This window comes from Sapajus apella, unplaced genomic scaffold (assembly GCF_009761245.1).
Source record: "Sapajus apella isolate SASKATOON/1434 unplaced genomic scaffold, GSC_monkey_1.0 scaffold3, whole genome shotgun sequence".
NCBI lineage: Eukaryota > Metazoa > Chordata > Mammalia > Primates > Cebidae > Sapajus > Sapajus apella.
The window spans coordinates 43,202,338-43,221,267 of record NW_022436943.1 but is presented as its reverse complement, the minus strand read 5'-3'; the positions used below and the strand labels follow the sequence as shown (position 1 = coordinate 43,221,267).

Genomic DNA, 18,930 nt, shown 5'->3' with positions numbered 1-18,930 from the left:
AGCATTTTATCATGAGACTTTTTCACATTGCTATATTATCTTCTTAATGGTTACTGTTTTAAGAAGTGGTAATGAGGATTCATCATAACAAAAGGAGCTACATCATCTAGGTCCAGTAATCCGGGGGAACCCTGCCTGCTCCTCACTTTGGGGCTCTTGGGCTATCTGCTCACTTGAGATAAGCATTATCAGGAAAACAGAAACTGTGAATGATGGAGATGAAATTATATTCATTTACTTCTCTCTTTCTGCAAAGTAGATTTGAGGTATGTTGACTTTGCATAGTTACAAAATTTACTGAACCAATTTAAAATATAGGAGAGAATATCATGGTAGTTCAAAAGGATCATAAAATCAACAGGTACTTTTGAAGAATCAGAAACTTTTCAGTAGGAGAAATTGTGTATGGATTTATAGAAACAAGATTTTAAAAATTGAAATCAATTTGAGAGTGAAACAATGATACTCATGACTTTTAAAAATTCGTGTGTCATTCAGTTAATACTAGTACTCATTTTAGAAATATACTAGGGGAATTCGGAGCTGAGAGACAGTTACAGGAACTGAGAACTCTTGGTAGCTACATCACCAGGAGGAAGGTTGTCAGACGTTTTTGTTGAGATTTCAGAGCTGCCTAGTCTCTGTGTGTTTCTTGGTGTGGAATAACTCCACTTAGCCTTAAATTCTGGGAGGTACTCTTTCCAAAATTTTTTTTGCTTTGTAAATATATACACACATTGACCTGTCTATGTGTATATTCACTCATACATGTATCAGATATCTTAACCCATTCTTTATGTAATTTTTCATATACATTTTTATCTTCAGCATTTTGTTTTTAAAATTGTTAAAGCTTAAAAATTTAAAGAATAATATAGTACATAATCATAGACTTTCAGCTTGATTCATCAGTTAAAATTTTACCATTTACTTTATCTCCTTTTCCTTTTCATCTTATATTTATACCCTGTTTTTTTCTGAATCATTTGAAAATAAATGGCATCATGATCCTCTTTCCAAATACTTCAGTGTACACTCCTGAGAATAAGGTCATTCTACGTATCCACAATATGATCATCACACTGCACCCAGCATATAGCCCATATTCACAGTTCCCCAGTTGTTTCCAGAAATGCTCTTTGCAGTTCCCATACAGCTTTTAAATTAATGCTGCACAGAAAGATAGTAAACATTTTTAAAGACAAGGATCTTTTACATTATATGATGTTTGTCCATGGTTGCTTAAGATTCTTAAATAGGTTTGTTTTTTTATTGAAAATATCTAATTTGCCAGGGGCAGTCGTTTTTAAAGGTTTCACATATTCATTCACTAGTTTTTTTCTTGAGCACTTTCCATTTGCCACTATGCTACGTTTTCTGTGTGTTAACTAAGTATAATGGAAAGAGAGACATAGGTACAGATAAATTATAATATGAAGAGATAGTTGCTAATGTAAAGAGAACAAACTATTTGGCGAACCCAAAGGAAGGAGCCATGAACCCTGTCTGGAATGCTTGAATGTTCATGGAGAGATAGCATTTGAGCTAGCTCTTGATGAATGGAAAGGAGTTTTCCAGCAGAATAAATTTTTAGGTAGTAGAATTATATATAAAAACCTCATGTTCTGAAGGAATATTTAGAAAATAGTGTTATCTGGAAAGATAGATTAGGATCTAAATGCAGAGGGCCTCGGGATTTGGGGCTTTATGCTTTGGTCAATGAGGAACAGGTGTTGATAGAACCAGGCTTACTTCGGTTAGCTGTGTGGGGGAGTAGCTTTTTTCCACGCCAAGGAAAATGATTTTCCTTTTCCAAAGGAATATGTATCAGAATTCGGAACATACTTTTATAGATTTAAGTAAGATACAGAATTATAGGCCAAAACAACAGTAATTTTAAAATACATTAAAAAAATAAAAACCTAAGAATTGGAGATTTTTATTGGTGCCTTATATTTTATTTAAGACATAAATACTTAACGGTGGTCTTGCCTAATTGAGTGATTTTTTTTATTTCTGAAGAAGCAGATCTTCATTGAGAATGGTATCTGACTGTATATCATCATAAAGGAAATTTTAGCTGTTGCTTCCACATTGACCTTTAATTTATGGAACATTATTGAAAGAATGACATAAAAACACTAATTGTTCAAGTCATTGAATGCTGTTTATTCACATCATAATTTTTAGTGTTTGGAAATTTACAACTACACTCAAGGGGGTAGAATGAGGGACAATTTCTAATTCGGTTTGATAGGATTTGCCAGGTTTCAGAAAAGAAAATAAACAGTTTTGATATTAACATGAGAAGGTTTCAAAGTTCTGCTTCACCATCTCTCTCTCTCTGATACCTTCCTTCTTAGGAATGGAAATGGTGGAGGAAAATGAAAACATATTGATTCATTTGCACATGAAATTATATATGTATACACACACACACACACACACACATAAATAGAAATGAATTTGCTGTTTTTATTTACTGTACAATGCACAGAACAGTCAGGACAATAATACCCAGTGGAAGTTGTATTTCTGGCTTAACTGTGTACAGATTTCTAAGCTTCAGCCGTCAATAAGGAGTGCCGGGTTTATTCAGAAGTGTCCTGAAAACGGTGGCTTTCAGAGTGAATTTTCTTAGCAGCTTTTTTAGTTGATCAGTTTTAAGAGCAGTTACTTTAGAAAATGAAGAGATGATTTTTCAGTGGATCAGATTTACTACTTTGGTGGTGCTTGTCTCAGGGCACTTTCTGATTTGAAAAAGATCGTTAATATTGGGGTGGTAGTATTCTGATTCAGATAAATGGGGTTGGTCCCAGAGTATAACTGCTAATGAAGACAGGATGAATAGCACTTTTCCTGGGAGGAGAGACTAGTGACTGTCATTTTGTCATACATGATCATTCATTGCCATAAGTGATGGGGAGAGGGGAGGTAGCTGGAAGATTAAAGAAGAGTCTTCAAAACATTGTAACTGAAGGCAGAAATCAGAGGCTGTTTCAGGCCCTCTCTTTCTAATGGAACTGATTGACTTGGAATCATCGAATTTTAGACCTGGTAAGGGGGATCTTAAAGATCATCTCAGTGAATTACTCTGATCATCTTAGTAACAGCCCAGGTGGCTGACTTGCCCAAGGTCACAGAGCTAACAGGCAATTAATTAGAAGTGGTTTTTTTCCCCATTCTATCTCTCATCTTAATTGAAATATACTAATGGGACAACTGTCTTAAGATTTCATTCCGTGATTTTGAAATACAATGAAATTTTGGCTTTTATCCTCTATTTCTTGCTCTCTTTTGTAATTTTAACAAAATTCTGCTATTCATATTTTAGCTCCTCCGTAGTCCCCAATTTTAATATGTAAGTTCACTTTTAGAGGACAGAAAACACTATCAAGAATCTCCCTCAGGAGCAAAAAAAGTGATGTTCATATGTTTGTCCAAATTAAAGGTCTAGCAAAACCAAAAAGCCCACACAGAAATAAAAAGTAACCTAAATTACATTTGAGGGCTTCAAGTGCACTTAGCAGCCTTTACTGTGTTGCCTAATCATCCTCGAGCTGACTTTCAAAAACAAAATAAAAGCCGTGGCTCATCAAAATACACATATTCGATTTGTCTTTTAAAATTAATATTTGTATTTTTTAAATGTTTAGGAATTCACAGTTGAATGACTCATTTTGAGATCATCTACAGCATATGAAAGTTCAGGCTGGTTTTTGCAGGCAGTATTGATCTTCACGGTTTAATTTTCTCCCAAACAGTAAATGTACTCTAAACTGTTCTGGTTTTGTTGTTGTTGTTGTTGTTAACTAATAAAATGCCTAAGATTCACTCCTCCTCTTGCTATACCCATGGATAGATAGATACAGGGCCAGCTGCTCTGGGTTGCCAGAATCTTTATTGCTCAAGAGTAGAGACCCTCTAGCCTTTGCTAATAGAAGCCCCAGGAATCTGATAACCTCCTCTTTGTGGAACTTTTATATATGTAAAATGCTTTGAGGAAGAGAAATGAATGCCTACAAAATAATACTACCTCAAGCTATTGAAGTGTCCACATGTGCATATTCCAGGAAGGGAAGATGCATTTCCAGTGTAAAATTCTTGCTTTTACTATGTAATGTTTTCTTCCATTACTTGTTTCTCTGTAGCTCTTGCCTCTCCCAGTGTTGTATGTTACACAGCAACAAAACTGAAAATGTCTCAAGTAGGACTGATGAGAGCTATTTCACAACAATATAGCATGCAAAGTGGCCTAGTACAGTGCCTATCTAGTATCAAAGTGAATTTACAGTTTTTTCATTGCAGATTTGCATATAATTAATAGATACCTATTAGAGTAAATCTGATGAGAATTACTATTAGTTGATAATGTATTTACTTATACTAATATTTGTTGTCAAAAACCACAAAGTTTAATATTTATGATACCCAAATTTTTTTCCTTTTTGTTTCACCTTTTTAAATATGATACTCTTTTAAAACTACAGCTCTTGGTAAAAATTAGGTATTTATAGGGCCTTCCTTCCTCCTGCCCTTTCTTTCTTTATTTTTTGAGACAGAGTCTCACTCTGTTGCCCAGGTTTGAGTGCAGTGGCACAGTCTTGGCTCACTGCAGCCTCCACCCCCTGGGTTCAAGCGATTCTCCTACCTCAGCCACCCAAGTAGCTAGGATTACAGTCTTGTGCCACCACATCCAGCCAATTTTTGTATTTTTAGTAGAGACAGGGCTTTGCCATGTTGCCCAGGTTGGTCTTGAACTTCAGAGCTCAAGCAATCTGCCCACCTTGGCATTCCACAATGCTGGGATTATAGGCACGAGCCACCGTGCCGAGCTGGGTTTATTTTTCTTATCAAGAAGAATGTCCACATTTCTTCTGTTCACTTGTTTTATATCTTCAAGTCATTTAAAATTCTGATCACAGAGATTGTGTAACCCTAGCTGACAAATTTCATCTTTTCAGTCAATTTCATTTGATGGTAATGTCTAGGGGAGTGCCCTACTGGGGAGAAAAGGAAGGGATAAGAACCCTGATATCAATCTGCTGTGATCTGTCATTGCAATGGGGTAAGATATGACTTGAGACAAAAACTCCTATTTTGGAGATGAAAAAACAGACTCAGAGAAATGGAGAGAACTTGCTTCTACTGTCTCAACTAGTTGAAACTGAACTTTCTCCCAGGCAGTTATTTTCCGGTCAAGTTCACATCTACTGCCCATTGCCATGCTTGTAATTTGCTTATTTCCGTTATTTTAAAATCATAAATAAGTTCTTAATAGAGTAACACAAATATAAAGGTGTTTAGCAAAATATTTTCCTCCTCTACAATAAGTCCAATAGAAGTTGTATAGTTTCGTATTATATTTCAAACCTGCAAAGTAGCAAGTTCTAGAGATCAGAAAATTTGTTTCCGTGATAGGGTATGCAAAGGCTCATGGAGGCTGTCTTCCTAACAGGCTGTTAATGAAGAGAATCAGACAAGATGAAGAGAGGATGAATGAATGTGGAATAATTACTGAGGAGAAAGAATAAAAAGGAAGATTTAAGGTTTAAAAAAATGCAATTTTTGGAATGTTAGACTTTTCATTACTGTCTGGTATTCACTTTGTAAGATGAAAGCTGTCATAAAGGTTTTTCCAGTTATAAAGTTCTCTTTGTTGCATAGGTTCTGGGACAGTTAAAATGTATGAATCAATGTGCATATTGACTTATTTCTGTATTGTTTACCTTAAGGTACTTCACATGACTGGAGGTTACGGTGCGGTGCTGTGGACTTGTACTTCACGCTTTTTGGCCTCAGTAGACCTTCCTGTTTACCCTTGCCAGAGCTTGGGTTGGTTCTTAATCTAAAGGAGAAAAAAGCCGTCTTGAATCCTACCATAATTCCAGAGGCAGTAGCAGGCAACCAGGAAGCTGCAAATAATCCAAGCAGTCACCCACAGCTAGTTGGATTTCAGAACCCTGTAAGAATCACATGTATTACAGAAGATATAGTTTCATTAATACAGAGCCATCTAGAGAAGAGAAATTGTTTCCTGTGAACTACTGTAGTGAATTTTATAGCCACTAACAGTTTCTTTTGTCCTTTTAAAACGTGCTGGTTGACATTTGTTTAGCACTGTGCAAATTATAAAATGCTACTAACAGCTATATAATTTTATATAACAAATGATGTGCTCCTGGTTTTTTTATTCCTTCTGTGATAACCTAATGATTTTTTTGTACTTGAGTATAGAATTTCTTCTGTGAGTAGCAAAAGATAGAAATGAATATTTTATCTTTGTTTTTCTTGAGACAGAGTTCTGCTCTTGTTGCCCAGGCTGGAATGCAGTGGCACAATCTCAGCTCACTGCAACCTCTGCCTCCCAGGTTCAAGCGATTCTCTTGCCTCAGCCTCCTGAGTAGCTGGGATTATAATTGTCTGCCATCACACCTGGCTAATTTTTTGTATTTATGGTAGAGATGGGGATTCACCATGTTGGCCAGGCTGGTCTCAATCACCTGACCTCAAGTGATCCACGCACCTCAACCTCCCAAAGTGCTAGGATTACAGGCATGAGCCACCGTGCCTAGCTGAATATTTAACCTATTACATAGTAACCCATCTTGTCCCATATGTGTTAATGGCAAGCCATGCGAACACAGAGGCCTTGTCTTTTTAAAACTGTTGCTCTGTGTAATACCTAGCACAGTTCTAAACATATGATAAATGCCTGACAAATGCTTGTTGAATGAAATAAATAACTGAATGGATGAATGAATGATCAGGTAAATGAATAATCTGCTGATTTGGGAGGAGACTGTGTTACCTTTAAAAACGTTATGTATCTACATATATGTTTGCTTGCCTTTAGAGAAGCTTTTATTTCTACCTTTGTATTGTAAAATTACCAGACATTTTGTAGAAAGACTTACGGGATACATGTTAATCATTTTACTGTAATTTAAGGAAATTTTTTCTGAAATTTTTTTTATTGATGACAAAATGTCTCCAGTACTTCAAGCTTCATTTTTCACCAATATTTAGACCAGATTACTTGCCTGGCAATTCCCTACTGGTGTTTTGACACTTTAAAATGCAGATTCCCTCTATGCTAGTTAGTAATAGTTCATTTTAAAATTGTTTACTCACCTAAATTTTCTGAAGTATCATCATACTTATTTGTTGTCAATTTAAAGTATGTCCTTGAGTTTGGGTTATGAAGAAGTAAGACGAATACTTACATAGAATAAAAAGAGTCTCATTAAAGAGCCCTTTCAGAGCTACATATTTATAAATCTGTGAAAATGAATATATTTATAATTCTTGCTCACATATGTTAATTTATCCACATTCACACTGCAGGCTAAGAGGAGAAAATGGCACCAAAGAGCATTTGCTTTTAAAACTCCAAAAGTTCACTTAAATACCTCCCTTCTCCCTCCAAAAAGACCAGCAGACAAGAAAAGGTTAAATTTATTTTAAGCCCATTGCTAATAATTTCTAGCCACTGGGCATGCTCTAATCTGCATGGTTGCTTTAGCTATTAGTTTTCAGCTATAATATGAGCTACTCTTCTTCAGAAACCTAATTTTGATCTTGAATATTGCCGCAGGAAGATGATCACCTTGCCAAGGAAGCATCATGTAATATATCAGCTCATCAGCAGGGAGTGAAGAGGAAGTCTGATACACCACTGGGGTCCCCACTAGAACCTGGTCAAATACTGGAGAAGAATGAGGATAGCAGTAAAGTCAAACTCAAAATCAGAGTAAGAAATACAGGTTAAACCTGTATTAACAGTGTAGGATATTCACCTTCTTGTAAATCTTTTTGAATACTTGCAGTGGTTTTTCCTTAGTAGGAACACATGGGACAGACTGCATTATAAAACTCAAGTGTCCTTCTGAGACATTCAAACCAATTATTTAACTTATATTATCACATAATTCTTCTCTGTTTGGGGGAGGAACTATGTGTGCACGTTCCACCGCAATTCACTACTTTTTCCCCACAAAATAGGAGTAGATTTTAGTTACTATTACATTTCCAGTAATTTCTAATCAGCTTCTTTTAGAGGCTGGACCACATAATCTTTTCTTTCTCTTAATATCTTTGAAGAAAGAAACTACTTTTTATTTTAAGATTATATGGGGTTACATCCTATGGCCCCTCTGCTGCTTTTCCTAAGAGCTAAGATCCAAACATAACATGATGTAATGGTTCTTTTATTCCTCTGTTTTATGTGTATGTGTGTTTTAGTTTTCAAATTCTCAAGATGAGGAGGAGATTGATATGGATACCGTTCATGATAGCCAGGCCTTCATTTCCCATCATTTGAACATGCTTGAAAGGCCGTCAACTCCAGGTAAGATTAGTGTTCTGCAAAGATTGAGGAGATGGAGGCTTTTATTGTTCCCAGTATTCTAATGTGTGCTGCTTTATTTTCAAATGAACAACTATAAAGTTTAAAATTAGCCAACTTAAGACATTAAATTGTATCAGGTTATAACATAAATTGGCAAAATAATAACTAGAAAAAGTACTTTCTTTTGGCTGTTTTATTTTGGTCCTTTTTAAATATCACATTTCTGAATTTGCTTATGTAAAATCCATCATTCAGATTCTTTCTAGTAGCTCTAATTTCTTTTTTGATCCTGTATGTTTACTTGCACTTATATTTTAAATGTGGTAGACTTGACTTCAGAATAAAGTTCTGGATTTGGTTTCTTTTTAATCATGCAAACATAGTTACATTAATTTTTTTAACTACAGTTAATGCTGCCTGCAGCACCACTTTATCTTTTTTGCCTGCCTATTCCATTTAATATTGTCATAGGCTTTTTCATAGGTCATTCAAAACACATCATGTTTTCTTTTGAAAATACTACCTAAGACAACATAGAGTCAATATATTAAAATTTACCTTGTCATTTTCTTGTTGATAAGCGTTAGGTTGTTTTTCATTTATATATATTGTAAGTAATTCTGTACTTTATTTCTTTGTTAAATTATGTTTCTTGGATAAATTTCCCAAAATGTATTATTGGAAAAAAGATTAATGTTAGCCATGTTGCGAGATACTTGTCTTTAGATTTTCATAGCTCTTAATACATATTGCCATGTTTTTTGAAGAGATTATACCCGTTTATATTATAAGCTTTTTCTAATTTTTAAGGAGTAAAGCCTTTGATGAAAGTTACGACATACAGTAATAAAACAAACATCCGTGAACCTGCCACCCAAATTCACATGTACATTATGCATCATGCACGGATGTTTCCTATATGCTTCTTCCCTGGCCCTGTTCTCCTGCCTTTCCACTACAAGTAACTACTATATTGCATTTTCTTTTTTTTTTTTCCTTGATTTCATTCTGTTGCTTTTCTTTATAGTGTTCCACGTAGGTATGTGATCCTCTATATGTTTAGTTGTACTTTTTTTTTTTTTTTTGAAGTTTTTAAGAAATGGTATAACATGACTTGTTTTTCACTCAGCATTATGTTTCTAAAATTCTTACTGATATATAAGTTTTAATTCATTAATTTTCCTTTATGATCATTATCTGTCATAGCAGTTATCGTCAGTGATTCAGAACTTTTAGAGTAACTGTAAAATAACTCAGCTTACCATTTTTTTTATTTTATTTTTGTTTTTTAAGATGGAGTCTTGCTCTGTCACCCAGGCTGGAATACAGTGTTGCCATCTTGGCTAACTGCAGCCTTTGCCTCTGAGGTTCAAACAGTTCTCCTGCCTGAGCCTCCCGAGGAGCTGGGACTACAGGCGCATGCCACCACATCCAGCTTATTTTTAGTAGAAACGAGGTTTCACCATGTTGGCCAGGCTGGTCTTGAACTCTTGACCTCAAGTGATTAGCCTGCTTCAGCCTCCCAAAGTGATTTGCCCGCCTCGGCCTCCCAAAGTGCAGGAATTATAAGCGTGAGCCACCGAACCTGGCTAGGTTTACTTTTTAATGCATTTCTTCTATTATGGGTATGACTGTCTTTTTTTTTCTGGGTAATGTTTCTGTTTTTTTATTTGAAAATCCTTTTTATCGCTCTTGGTGGCTGTATTTTAAGATTTTACATTTGGATGATATATTTTTCTCTTTTGTTTTTAACATGTTACATTTGTGCTAAAGACCTTATTACTCCTGTTGCTTCGATATAGAGCTTCACATAAATAATAAAAAATATGAAATGGTTCCTGACCCAGAATACAGGGTTTCATTTATATGTTCAGCAAGTCATTCAGGCTTATTGTCTCTGTTGAATGCTTAATCTACTCAGACTTAAGCTTATAGGAACCATGACAAAGCATTAAATTAAATGAGATTTTTAGTAGTTTTAAAATAGTTTTTTTTTTCTTCTAAAGACACAGAGTCTCGCTCTGTGGCCCAGGCTACATTGCAGTGGCATGAACATAGCTCACTGCAGCCACGAACTCCTGGGCTTAGGAGATCCTCCCACCTCAGCCTCCCACTTAGCTAGGACGACAGGTACATGCCACCATACCTAGCCGATCTTATTTTATTTTTATTTTTATTGATTGATTGATTGTAGTAGAGATGTGGTTTCAGTATGATGGCTAGGCTATTCTTGAACTCCTGGCCTCAAGTGATCCTCCATCCTCCTCTTCCTCCCAAAGCATTGACATTAAAGGCGTGAGCCACTGTACCCAGCTAGTATTCTTTCTGTTGTTAAATTCTAACAATAATTGTTGTTAATTCTAACAATTATTGTTAGAATTTAACAACAGAAAGAATACTATTGTATTTATTGTGGATTTATTTATTGTGGATAAACTGCTTCTGTCTTTAAGAGTGGCGTATAAAAACTTGTCAGCCTTTCTTTTCTTTTGAGAAACAAAGAAATAAATCCCTCTTTTTTCTTGTTTGGCATTTTAATTTTAGGGCTCTCGAAATACCGACCAGCTAGCTCCCGATCTGCTTTAATACCCCAGCACTCAGCAGGCTGTGACAGCACACCCACCACAAAACCCCAGTGGAGTTTGGAACTTGCACGAAAGGGAACAGGTAAAATTAATTAATCAGAATTAATATTACACTGTTCAAGAACAAATCTATAAATGTAATAGAGTTACTTCATCAACTTTAAAAAACCCTTTAAAAATACAGATCTTAGGACTTGGCTTTTCTTGCAATACATTGAGTTTCTATTATCTAACTTTAAAGATAATTTTAAAATAGACTTTTCTTTTTCAAAAGTAATGAACTTCTATTATAGAAAACTGGGAAGTAACAGAAGAATAGGTGAGAAAAATATTATCCCCCATATGCTGTTTAAAGATAATTTAAAAGATAATGCCATTTAATTATAATGAACATTTTGCTCTTTGCCATGCTTTTTCTAAGAATATTATGACAAATGCCAACATCAATAGAAACCATCTAATTTGTACCTTTATAAAAAAGATATAAAGGCATAAAATAAAAAGTCAACCACTTATTCCACACCCATGTATATAGTTGGTAATTCATTCATGAAGACTTGATGCTATATTCTTTTATATTATTTCACAGTGATTGGGCTTAAATGTATGAAAAGTGATTTCATTCAGATGTGCTTGTTACCCATTCTACTGTTTCACATTGTTTTCTGCTTGTTCTGTTTCATCACTTACAAAGAAAAGACTATAATCCAAATGAAATGGAAACATTTGATGATGATGACCTACCATGAAACAAAGATTTAGTCTTCAAATTCTGAGGGAACAGGGAGTGAAAAACAAGATACATAAACAAAATTATTTTTAAAGAGTAGTTTTTCCAGAAGTAGACAGACTTTAAAATCTGTTAACTTTTGATTATATTCCAGCTGATGGATTTTGCTTATATAAATGATGTGTTTTTATCTGATACTTTAAAGAGTGCTGTGTATTGCTTTGAGGAGCTTACAGATCAACTATTATTAATAGGGGACTTCAAACAAAAGCAGCACCTTAACCTGTTTTTATGTTGAGACCTCAGACTGTTGATTGCTTACTGTTCTTTGTGTGTTTTGTGCATTTATTGGAATAGATTCACCCAAAATATATTTCAGAAGGAAATTAGCTGGGGACCTTAGCATTTACTTTGATGAGTGAGTTTTGATATATCTTGGCCCTTGCTGATTTTTTATATTCTCTTGCTTTTGTTTTTGGTTTTGGTGTAATTTTGCTTTATTATCATTATGCTTATTGTAATTTTACTAAATGTAAAGAATTTTCTACATTTAAAAAAATTATAAAGCTTAGAGAATTTTAAACTCCTTGATGTAGTTTGAGGATGATGCTTCTGCTTGCCTTTAAAAAAAAAATTTTCTCTGAATTTCCAAGAGTCTAATCAATTTCTGTTTCAAAGAGAGTCAGAATACGTTTGGTTTTTCTTAGCAGTATGGCACATTAACCTATATAGAAGCAAATCTTAACACTTTTTTTTGTGCCCAAAAAAGTGTGTCCACCAGTGTGCCTTTTTGTCATTGTTGCTTTTTGCAGTCTGTCTTTATAGGCTTTGAGTTCTCATGGCATCATATGGGAAAACTAGGGTGAAAGAAACAGTGCTAATGATGGGGAATAGGAATGCGTTCACATTTTGGTTTTGGCTGCTATCAGTATAGGGTCCTTTCTTGGCATGAGGCAAAAGTATATACCACTTAGGTGAACTGATACAGTAATCTTAACTTTGAATATATATTCTTTTAATGTGACTATACTCTCCTTTAATTGTGTTTTTACTGTTCAGTACTCTGAGGCCACTGAGCAAGTCTTAAAATTCAACAGTGATATTATAAGAATGTAGAAAACCTTACAAATAATAATGTTTTGAAGGTTTATTTATAAATATATTTATTTTGGAATTTTGAATGCAGTTTTTCTTTCTTTTTATTTATTTTATTGTATTTTAGGTTTTGGGGTACATGTGAAGAACATGCAAGATTGTTGCATAGGTACACATGTGGCAGTGTGATTTGCTGCCTTCCTCCCCATCACCTATATCTGGCATTTCTCCCATGCTATCCCTCCCCAACTCCCCACCCCACACTGACCCTCCCCTATTTCCCCCCAACAGACCCCAGTGTATAGTGCTGCCCTCCCTGTGTCCATGTGTTCTCATTGTTCAACACCCGCCTATGAGTGAGAACATGCGGTGTTTGATCATCTCTTGTGTCAGTTTGCTGAGAATGATGGTTTCCAGGTTCATCCATGTCCCTACAAAGGACACAAACTCATCGTTTTTGATGGCTGCATAATATTCCATGGTGTATATGTGCCACATTTTCCCTGTCCAGTCTATCATCTATGGGCATTTGGGTTGGTTCCAGGTCTTTGCTATTGTAAACAGTGCTGCAATGAACATTCGTGTGCACGTGTCCTTATAGTAGAACGATTTGTAATCCTTTGGATATATACCCAGTAATGGGATTGCTGGGTCAAATGGAATTTCTATTTCTAGGTCCTTGAGGAATCGCCACGCTGTCTTCCACAATGGTTGAACTAATTTACACACCCACCAACAGTGTAAAAGTGTTCCTATTTCTCCACATCCTCTCCAGCATCTGTTGTCTCTAGATTTTTTAATGATTGCCCTTCTAACTGGCGTGAGATGGTATCTCAATGTAGTTTTGATATGCATTTCTCTGATGACCAGTGATGATGAGCATTTTTTCATATGTTTGTTGGCCTCATGTATGTCTTCTTTTGTAAAGTATCTGTTCATATCCTTTGCCCACTTTTGAATGTGCTTGTTTGTTTTTTTCTTGTAAATCTGTTTTAGTTCTTTGTAAATTCTGGATATCAGCCCTTTGTCAGATGAGTAGATTGCAAAAATTTTTTCCCATCCTGTTGGTTGCTGATTCACTCTAATGACTGTGTCTTTTGCCGTGCAGAAGCTGTGGAGTTCAATTAGGTCCCATTTGCCTATTTTGGCTTTTGTTGCCAATGCTTTTGGTGTTTTGGTCATGAAGTCCTTGCCTACACCTATGTCCTGAATGGTTTTGCCTAGATTTTCTTCTAGGGTTTTTATGGTGTTAGGTCTTATGTTTAAGTCTTTAATCCATCTGGAGTTAATTTTAGTGTAAGGTGTCAGGAAGGGGTCCAGTTTCTTCTTTCTGCACATGGCTAGCCAGTTTTCCCAACACCATTTATTAAACAGGGAATCCTTTCCCCATTGCTTGTTTTTGTCTGGTTTGTCAAAGATCAGATGGTTGTAGATATGTTGTGTTGCCTTCGAGGTCTCTGTTCTGTTCCATTGGTCTATATCTCTGTTTTGGTACCAGTACCATGCTGTTTTGATTACTGCAGCCTTGTAGTATAGTTTGAAGTCCGGTAGTATGATGCCTCCCGCTTTGTTCTTGTTGCTTAGAATTGACTTGGCTATGCGGGCTCTCTTTTGGTTCCATATGAAGTTTAAGGTGGTTTTTTCCAGTTCTGTGAAGAAGGTCATTGGTAGCTTGATGGGGATAGCGTTGAATCTGTAAATTACTTTGGGCAGTATGGCCATTTTCACGATATTGATTTTTCCTAACCATGAACATGGAATGTCTCTCCATCTGTGTGTCCTCTCTTATTTCGTTGAGCAGTGTCTTGTAGTTCTCCTTGAAGAGGTCCTTTACGTTCCTTTTTAGTTGTATTCCTAGGTATTTTATTCTCTTTGTGGCAATTGTGAATGGCAGTTCGTTCTTGATTTGGCTCTCTTTAAGTCTGTTATTGGTGTATAGGGATGCATGTGATTTTTGCACATTGATTTTGTATCCTGAGACTTTGCTGAAGTTGCTTATCAGTTTCAGGAGATTTTGGGCTGAGACGACGGGGTCTTCTAGATATACGGTCATGTCGTCTGCAAGTAGAGACAATTTAACTTCCTCCTTTTCTATTTGAATACCCTTTATTTCTTTTTCTTGCCTGATTGCTCTGGCTAGAACTTCCAGTATTATATTGAACAGGAGTGGTGAGAGAGGGCATCCTTGTCTAGTGCCAGATTTCAAAGGGAATGCTTGCAGTTTTTGCCCATTCAGTATGATATTGGCTGTTGGTTTGTCATAAATAGCTTTTATTATTTTGAGATACGTTCTGTCAATACCTAGCTTATTGAGGATTTTTAGCATAAAGGGCTGTTGAATTTTGTCAAAGGCCTTCTCTGCATCAATTGAGATAATCTTGTGGTTTTTGTCTTTGGTTCTGTTTATGTGGTGAATTATGTTTATAGACACGCATATGTTGAACCAGCCTTGCATCCCCAGGATGAAGCCTACTTGATCATGGTGGATAAGCTTTTTGATGTACTGTTGCAATCGGCTTGTCAGTATTTTATTGAAGATTTTTGTGTCAATGTTCATATTGGATATTGGCCTGGAGTTTTCTTTTCTTGTTGAGTCTCTGCCAGGTTTTGGTAGCAGGATGATGTTGGTCTCATAAGATGATTTGGAAAGGATTCCCTCTTTTTGGATTGTTTGGAATAGTGTCAGAAGGAGTGGTACCAGCTCCTCTTTGTATGTCTGGTAGAATTTGGCTGTGAACCTGTCTGGACCTGGGCTTTTTTTGGGTGGTAGGCTCTTAATTGCTGCCTCAACTTCAGACCTTGTTATGGGTCTGTTCAGGGTTTCGGCTTCTTCCTGGTTTAGGCTTGGGAGGAGGCAAGTGACCAGGAATTTATCTATTTCTTCAAGGCTTACTAGTTTATGTGCATAGAGTTGTTTGTAATAATCTCTGATGATGTTTTGAATTTCTGTGGAATCTGTGGTGATATCCCCTTTATCATTTTTTATTTCATCAATTTGCTTATTCTCTCTTTTCTTTTTTATTAATCTGGCTATTGTTCTGTCTATTTTGTTGATCTTTTCAAAAAACCAGCTCCTGGATTTATTGATTTTTTTTGAAGGGTTTTTTGTGTCTCTATCTCCTTCAGTTCTGCTCTGATCTTAGATATTTCTTGTCTTCTGCTAGACTTTGAGTTTTTTTGATCTTGCTCCTCTAGCTCTTTCGTTTTTGACGATAGGGTGTCAATTTTTGATCTCTCCTTGCTTCTCATGTGGGCACTTACTGCTATATATTTTCCTCTAGAGACTGCTTTAAATGTGTCCCAGAGATTCTGCTATGTTGTGCCTTCATTCTCGTTGGTTTTGAAGAACATCTTTATTTCTGTCTTCATTTCATTGTTTATCCAGTCAACATTCAAGAGCAAGTTGTTCAGTTTTCATGAAGCTGTGCAGTTCTCGGTTAGTTTTTGAATTCTGAGTTCTAACTTGATTCCACTGTGGTCTGAGAGACTGTTTGCTATGATTTCCGTTCTTTTGCATTTGCTGAGGAGTGATTTACTCCCAATTATGTGGTCAATTTTAGAGTAGGTGTGATGTGGTGCTGAGAAGAATGTATATTCTGTGGATTTGGGGTGGAGAGTTCTGTAAATGTCTATTAGGTTTGCTTGGTCCAGGTCTGAGTTCAAGTCCTGGATATCCTTGTTAATTTTCTGTCTGGTTGATCTGTCTAATATTGACAATGGGGTGTTAAAGTCTCCCACTATAATTGTGTGGGAGTCTAAGTCTCTTTGTAAGTCATTAAGAACTTGCCTTATGTATCTGGGTGCTCCTGTATTGAGTGCTTATATATTTAGGATCGTTAGCTCTTCTTGTTGCATTGATCCTTTTACCATTATGTAATGTCCTTCTTTGTCTCTTTTGATCTTTGTTGCTTTAAAGTCTATTTTATCAGAGATGAGAATTGCAACTCCTGCTTTTTTTTGCTCTCCATTTACTTGGTAAATCTTCCTCCATCCCTTTATTTTGAACCTTTGTGTATCCTTGCATGTGAGATGGGTTTCCTGGATACGGCACGCCAATGGGTTTTGTCTTTTTATCCAATTTGCCAGTCTGTGTCTTTTGATTGGGGCATTTAGTCCATTTACATTTAGGGTTAATATTGTTATGTGTGAATTTGATACTGCCATTTTGGTGCTAGCTGGCTGTTTTGCCCATTAGTTGATGCAGATTATTCATTGCTCTTTACCATTTGGCATGTTTTTGGAGTGGTTGGTACTGGCTGTTCCTTTATATATGTAGAGCCTCTTTCAGGAGCTCTTGTAAAGCAGGCCTGGTGGTGACGAAATCTCTGAGTACTTGCTTGTTTGCAAAGGATTTTATTTTTCCTTCACTTATGAAGCTTAGTTTGGCTGGATAGGAGATTCTGGGTTGAAAGTTCTTTTCTTTAAGAATGTTGAATATTGGGCCCCACTCTCTTCTGCCTTGCAGGGTTTCTGCTGAGAGATCTGCTGTGAGTCTGATGGGCTTCCCTTTGTGGGTAACCTGACCTTTCTCTCTGGCTGCCCTTAGTATTTTCTCCTTCATTTCAACCCTGGTGAATCTGACGATTATGTGCCTTGGGGTTGCTCTTCTTGAGGAATAGTTCTGTGGTGTTCTCTGTATTTCCTGGACTTCAGTGTTGGCCTGCCTTGCTAGGTTGGGGAAGTTTTCCTGGATAATATCCTGAAGAGTATTTTCCAGCTTGGATTCATTCTCTTTGTCGCATTCAGGTACGCCTATCAAACATAGATTAGGTCTTTTCACTTAGTCCCACATTTCTTGGAGACTTTGTTCATTCCTTTTTACCCTTTTTTCTCTATTCTTGCCTTCTCGTTTTATTTCATTGAGTTGATCTTCGATCTCTGATGTCCTTTCTTCAGCTTGGTCAATTCGGCTGTTGAAACTCATTCATGCTTCGCGAAGTTCTCGTGTTGTGTTTTTCAGCTCCATCAGTTCACTTATATTCCTTTCTAATTTGTCCATTCTCGTTAGCATTTCGTCAAATCTTTTTTCAAGGTTCTTAGTTTCTTTGCATTGGATTAGAACATGTTCTTTTAGTTCACAGAAGTTTCTTATTACCCACCTTCTGAAGTCTGATTCTGTCATTTCATCACACTCCTCCATCCAACCTTGTTCCCTTCCTGGTGAGGAGTTGTGATCCCTTGTAGGAGGAGAGGTGTTCTGGTTTCGGGTGTTTTCATCCTCTTTGCGCTGGTTTCATCCCATCTTTATGGATTTATCTACCTGTCGTCTTTGTAGTTGCTGACTTTCAGATTGGGTCTCTGAGTGGACGTTCTGTTTGTTTATGATGAAGTTATTTCTGTTTCTTAGTTTTCCTTCTAACAGCCTGGCCCCTCTGCTGTAGGACTGCTGAGGTCCACTCTAGGCCCTGCTTGCCTGGGGATCACCTGCAGCAGCTGCAGAACAGTAAGGATTGCTACCAGTTTCTTCTTCTGCTATCTTTGTCCCAGAAGGATATCCGCCAAATGTCAGTCTGATCTCTCCTTTATGAGGTGTCTCTTTGGATATATAGGGGTCAGGGAGCTGCTTGAGGAGACAGTCTGTCCTTTATAGGAACTCAAGTGCTGAGCTGTGAGCTCCGTTGTTCATTCAGAGCTGCTGGGCAGGTACGTTTAGGTCTGCTGCAGCAGAACTCATAAACCACTTTTTGTTCCCAGGTGCTCTGTCCCAGGGATTTAGGGCTTTATTTATGAGTTTCTGTTGTGCTGCTGCCTTTTTTTTTTTTTTTCCAGGGCTGCCTTGCCCAGCAATGAGGTAACCTGGTCACTGTCTGCCTGCAGAGGCTTTGCTGAGCTGCTGTGAGCTCTGCCCAGCTGCTATGTGAACTTCCCTGCAGTCTTGTTTATATGGGTGTAGTTAGAACTGCCTCGGCTAAGGTGGCCCGCCTCTGTATTGGCTGACTCTCTCTAATGGCAGGTTTCCTTTGCAATGGCGGGTTGCCTTGGCAACAGCAGGCAGCCTCAGCAATGGCGGGTTGCCTTGGCAACGGCAGGCTGCCTCAGTAGTGGTGGACTGCCTCAGTAATGGCGGACGCCCCTCCGCCACAGAGCTGGACCATCCCGGGTTCAGCTGCACTTGCTGTTAAACTCTCAATCTAGAGAGTTTCTGATTGCTGTTCTTTTGTGGGGGTGGG

The 18,930-nt window shown here is 36.9% G+C and overlaps 1 protein-coding gene across 4 annotated transcripts in view; it reads left to right on the top strand.

Annotated features, from left to right (window-relative positions):
• The window catches only part of TAF2 (TATA-box binding protein associated factor 2), a 104,946-nt gene that overhangs the window by 76,670 nt on the left and 9,346 nt on the right, over positions 1-18,930 (top strand). For 2 of the 4 annotated variants that reach the window (XM_032252611.1, XM_032252627.1), the window contains 4 exons: positions 5,736-5,965; positions 7,598-7,753; positions 8,245-8,350; positions 10,895-11,017. In XM_032252611.1, coding sequence (XP_032108502.1) covers positions 5,736-5,965; positions 7,598-7,753; positions 8,245-8,350; positions 10,895-11,017 — 615 coding nt within the window. Of the gene's footprint in view, positions 1-63; positions 4,589-5,735; positions 5,966-7,597; positions 7,754-8,244; positions 8,351-10,894; positions 11,018-18,930 lie in introns of those variants that run through there. The other 2 variants (XM_032252620.1, XM_032252634.1) reach the window with 2 other exon arrangements.